This window comes from Centruroides sculpturatus, unplaced genomic scaffold (genome assembly GCF_000671375.1).
Source record: "Centruroides sculpturatus isolate CEXI.00-Female unplaced genomic scaffold, Cexi_2.0 scaffold42, whole genome shotgun sequence".
NCBI classification, from domain to species: Eukaryota; Metazoa; Arthropoda; class Arachnida; order Scorpiones; family Buthidae; genus Centruroides; species Centruroides sculpturatus.
The window spans coordinates 127,424-133,423 of NW_019384399.1; the positions used below are offsets into that span (position 1 = coordinate 127,424).

Consider the following 6,000-nt stretch of genomic DNA (forward strand, 5'->3'; position numbering starts at 1 on the left):
GGTAATGCCTTGTCCATTTCATTCATTTTTTTCATGTGTTATTTTCCATAAATGGTTTTGTTTTGGCTTAACAAAACTTGTAGTCAATTCCATTTAACTGATTATGAACCATTTGATTGCAAACATTGTATTGGTGAACATTTGATTCTTTTGATGTGAATTTTTGATTTTGTAGACAGATGCATCTGAAGACACTATATTCATTCATGCTATTTGCTCTTAACTAGTCAGTTCTCTTCCATGTTTATACACTTCCAATATTCTCATATTTCTTCCATTTGTAATTTACTGTTGAAACTGCACAATCAAGCTGATGAGGTATTTCTCTCTGAGTCTTCTCTTCCAGAATGAAAGTCACAATTTGGTTTCAAAAGTCCTCACTGTATTCTTTAACAGCACCCATTTTAAAGCAATGTAAAGATAACAATAATGGAAATAGATGCAAGCAATACTTTCAGTTGACTAATTTGTATAAACTAATGTGATTATCATTACAGAGAGTGTTTTAACATTTTTTCCTACTATGTTCAAAAACATTTTCAGACTAGGATTTGGAAAAGATTTTCTTTTTTATATTCTGAATTATTTTTCCAGTGGGATATTTTGCATAATAAAAGCTTTTAACATTAGAAATAAACTCCAGAATTTTTATTACTCTAAGATTATTTGTTAACAAATAAAAAAAATTCCTACAATTAATAACTTTTGCATAGCTATTGCTGTTTGAAAACTTTTTGTAATGTAGATAATTCATAAATGTATAATGCTATCTTACAATTTGTAAAAAATATGAAACTTAAAATATCATTTCTACTTATTGTTCAGTAATTAAATTTTTTAGGAAATAATCTTATTAAAATATTTTATATATTTCCCATGTTAAATAAATCTTTCAATTTTCATTTTTCGGATTAAAGTACAACATACATTTCTTGATATTTCCATACATACTTGAACATCATTTAAGATGTTATAATATAACATGGAATCAGAACTCAAGGATGAAATATACAGTACATTCCAATTATAAATTTACATTTTAGTCTTTTAAAATGCAATAAGTATTATATATTAAGTTTAATTCTCAGATTTAATTTACAAAATTTTATAAAATAAAGTACAAAAAAATTTAAACAATAATAATATAACACATAAAATAAAACTAATATGATTCTTGAATATTGCAATGTATGATGATCTAATCAACAGACTGAAAGTTCTATTTATCAAATCTGTTAAATAATAATAATATAACAAGATCTTTTACACTAAATTTGTTATCCTTATATAAGCAATTAGATAAACAAGAAATTATTTTTAGATAAAATGTTACGAAATTTGTTGGCACTAGCTTATTTTATTTCTATTACTATATTATTAACAGTAAGATATATTTTACAGTATTTATCAGAATGATCTTATTAATATAAACAAATATTTATAAAATAATTATTGCAATATTAACTTTAAAAATATTTATTAAATTGTTAATTCTTAAGCAAATTTTATATTTATCTGATGTATTGCAAAATTTAAAATTAAAAATGAATGATTTTAGTTATTATAACAGCAAAATATATTTCTTCAAAATTTAAAAGTTAAAAAAAATTGCTATTGCAACAATTGAAAATTCAATATAAGTTTTAGTATGTGTATTTTAAATTTAAAAAATGTAACACATAAAGATTCCAATAAAAAATATTTTAATGTGAAAACTTTCAAATTTAACAGAATCTAACATCAGTATCAATAAAAAAAATGTAAAGCAATAATAAAATTTTATTTCATTTTTGTCTTATGTTACTTCCAAGCAAGTTTCTAATCAATATAAAGATTGTTTCTTTGTTTATGTAAAATTGTAATTTGATATTTCTACTTAAGTTTTCAATTTACTTAACAATAATAAACAAAATATTATATATTTATTTATAAAAAAATATTCAATATAAAATCTTAACTCATACTTAATAAAAAAATGCTTATGTTTTCTACAATAAAGTGAAGATATTTCTAATATATTTTTTTATATTTAGTTACTATTAAACAAATTAAATTTTTTGTTTATATTAAACTTTCATAAATTTAATTTTACAAAATTCAATATAAGTTGTTATAGTTTTGCTGCTTATTAATATAATCCTTCTATTAGAAATAATCTTCAATTTAATTTACTGTATAAGTATTATTTGTTACAAATCATTACATATATAAATAATGTATAATGTGTATTGAAACTATACATTTATTTGAAAAAGTTTTATTGATTCTTAATACCCTGTAAATGTACATTTTGATTATTTTTAGAATATTTTTATGGATTTCTAAAATAATTACTATATTATATACACATATTTATAATAATAATAAATTCTAAATAACAATTTTTTTAAAAAGTGAAATCATTTTTATTATTAAATTCCAATAAAATTTTTGTGATAAAATAAAAGTGAAATTTAATTTTAAAAAATAAAATAAAATGTATTAAAATTCCAGAAAATTGTTTTCCAATTTATATGTAAAGTTTTAAAAAATTTTAGCATTGGAAGTATTATATTAAACTAATATTTTTATTTATTAAATATGCTTATAAATGCTTTATTCTAGTTTTTTCAAAATAAATATTTATGAAAATGATAATTTTAAATTTAGATTAAATAAAAATAAATTACATATTTCATAACTAATTAGAGATGAATTACTTGAATTTATACAAAAATGCTATGATCTCGCCTGAGATGGGTATTAAGCGTGTTCTTCCAAGAAAATCGCTTATGGCAAATATGGCATTTATAATTTTTCCGATCAAGAATGTGAATTTCAATATGTCTTTTCAAATTTCCTGGACTAAAAAATATCCTTTGACAATATGGACAAAATGAACGAACTGTAGAATCTTTGTTAATGGAATTTGGATTCAGGCTTTTTCCTCTTCGTCTATATTGTATTCGAGGGAGGATTTTTTCCTTTTCTGTGTAATAAGAAAGTTTATCAATTAGTAAATGCTTGAATCAAATAATAGTATTATGTCAAAATTAAAATGTGGGCTATTATTACATTAAAAAAATATAAATTTAAGCAATATGCATTAGCATATAAATAATACTATTTTTAAATTATATGTATATTTTTAAAAATTAGAATAATTTTTAATTCCACTTAGACAATACATCAAATACCAAAAGAATAAAATGTTAAACACATAAATTTATTACACATTTCAAATAACAAATATTCAACATATTTTATACTAAATTTCAATGCAATTATATTAAATTTTAATAAAGTTATTGATTACTTTCTTTATCAATTTCAATAAAAGTAATTATGATTTATTGAAATTGTAAATTATATTTTACATTCCAAATCAATATTTCTAAAAAATGGTTTCATATATATCTAATATATTTTAAATTATAATTTCACTAATTAGGAAATAAAACATTAAACTGAGATTTTTCTGGTTAAGCACTCAATATTCGGGAATTATTCTGCAAAGAAACAAAAAATGAAAAGAAAAGAAAATTAGTTATTATATAATTTCATTTAATTAAATTTATTAAATCAAGATTTTTACATCTTAAAGGTCAATTATAGAAACTAATAATGATCATACAAATAAAAATTCACAAATATTTAAGCATATATTAATCTGTATAAGATCTTAAAGGAAAATAATTATTTTTGTTAGATAAAGAATCTGTTTATAATGCTCTTTATGTCAAACAAAAATTAAAATTTTCAAACTAAATTTTTAAAATAATTTTTTATAATTTTTTTATAATAAAATACAGTGGTGCCTCGTATAACGTACGCTGCGAATAACGGACTTTCAGTTTGACCGTTACGTGACTCCAGCAACGGACTTGCTGCGAACAACGGACTTTCCGTTCGGCAGTTACGTGAGACGAACAATGGACTTTTTCGAACAAATGAGAATGATGTTTCCAATCTTTTGCCGTTGCCAATGACAATCTGCTATTTTTAGGATATATTAGTATTATTAGAATGTATTATTAGTATATCTGAAGTAGAAATGTAATGTAATATATGTTGATGATTTAAATAAACATTAAATGTAATGTAATACAGTATATGTTGACGATTCAAATAAACGAAATGTAATTGTGTAGATGCCGAGGTGGCGGGACGAAAAGAGGTTGTAAAAAACAAACGGAGCGAGAGTAGCTCGTAGAAGTGTTTAGTGATCTTAATTAATAAAGAATTATTCGTATCATATAATCTGGCAAGTTAAGTCATTTATAATGCATCATGGCTTCTAAAAAAACAGAAAGGTGATTTCAATTGAAACAAAGCAAGAAATCATCAGGAGTGAAAGTTGACAAAAACTTTCTTGTCGAATGGGGAGAGGTTCAGGAGTTTACCAACACTCATTATCCAAACAGAGCTGAGGCCAACAGGATCAATGATCTCTACGATGACACCTTTGTCCGTCATTTCCGACAGGTGTTAAAGAAGAAAGAGAAACAGACCACCTTGGTCATGTTTTTCAAGAAGCCAGCGGGCAAAAAACAAAGGATGGAACAAGAGAAGTTGACCCTGCAAGTTCCGGTAGCCTCTCCTGAATCTGACTCCGATTAAAAAACAATAAAAAAAGACCCGCTGCAATGTGTAAAAAGTCTGTATCTGTATGAATGTGTAAAGAAAGTGTTCTTCCACCTCCTCCTCACAACATCTGACTACCCGGCATAATTGGTGTCTGCTCCATTTTCATTTTTTATGGTACAGTACGGTTATTTTATGCTGCGGAACGAATTATATGTTTTAACATGTATTTCTATGGGAAAATGCGTTTCGTATAACGGACGTTTCACTTAACGGACGTGCACCTGGAACGGATTAAGTACGTTGTACGAGGCACCACTGTATATGTATGTATGCTGAAAAAATTGCGCATTTTCAATATTTTGCAAACAGTATGCATTTTAGCTTTACATTTTTAAAGTTAAACAAGAAATTTCAATTTTAATAATAGAAAGATAGTTCATAATATCTTCAATAAAAACATGTCAATAATATTAAATGTGATTCTGATTATCCTAATGTAAATTATCAATGTTTTATAAATATAGATATTTTACCATTTAAAATTAAAAATTAGAATTTCTTAAAATATTTTTTTAAATTGTAATTAATCATTCAAATTAATAATCTATTTCAGATTAAGAACAAATTCTGTAGTTATTCATAAAATGTTTATTACTTTGTTATCCTTCTTTAATTAAAAATGCAAAAGTTGAAATGATCTGAATTGTTATCAGAAAAATGTTTATGTTAGAAGCTAGAATTTTATCAGTCCATCTCATAAATGGTCTATAGCAGTTTTTCTCAACTGCTAATCCTTACACTGGCACATAGCCTTGGAAAATTTCTAATGTTTATGAAAATTACAACTCAAAGAAATTGTTTAATAAAATAAGATAATTTAGATGAAAATAGACATTTTATGATAAACAGATATTTTTACTGTTAAAATGATGCAAGAAATTGATTACCTGATGGTCTTGATCAAACTCTTCTAATCATTTCTTTAGCTTTAAAAATCAAAAAATTGTTCAATGAGAAATAACTATAAGGATCATTCAATAGATAAGATAGCTTTCTGTGGTATAATAAGCATCAAAATGCACTCAAATATTTAAGAAGCCAGAAAAAACACTTCAACAGCTGAAATCTTTCACCTATTGTACGATTTTTTTTTTCTGGCTTCTTATATATTTAAATATATTTTCATCAACATACTAATTATTATTGATTTAACAATCATACTAATTACTCTTTGTAGCAATAATGTTTGTTGAATTATTTATTTTAAAAATTCTATTTTTCATTTTGCTACTAAAGTTTTTTAATTCTTTTAATGAATAAAAAATTTATGTAAAAAAATTATGCTTTTTATTGGTTCCTGATAGAAAATTTAAATTATCCACTAATGCTTAATTAATTAATAAAGATCTGCCTGTGATTACTTTCTTTATCAAT

The 6,000-nt window shown here is 23.6% G+C and overlaps 1 protein-coding gene and 1 long non-coding RNA gene across 2 annotated transcripts in view; both read right to left on the reverse strand.

Annotated features, from left to right (window-relative positions):
- Window positions 1–2,703, reverse strand: part of LOC111618575 (zinc finger protein 83-like) — a gene marked incomplete at its 5' end in the record, with an annotated part of 46,072 nt that extends 43,369 nt beyond the window's left edge. Inside the window, one exon of the mRNA XM_023360131.1 lies at window positions 2,670–2,703. Within this exon, the coding sequence (XP_023215899.1) occupies window positions 2,670–2,703 (34 nt within the window). The remainder of the gene's footprint in view (window positions 1–2,669) is intronic.
- A 200-nt stretch (window positions 2,704–2,903) lies between these two features.
- Window positions 2,904–6,000, reverse strand: part of LOC111618576 — a 25,389-nt gene continuing 22,292 nt past the window's right edge. The window contains exon 4 of the long non-coding RNA XR_002755593.1: window positions 2,904–2,968. This is a non-coding gene — a long non-coding RNA (uncharacterized LOC111618576). The remainder of the gene's footprint in view (window positions 2,969–6,000) is intronic.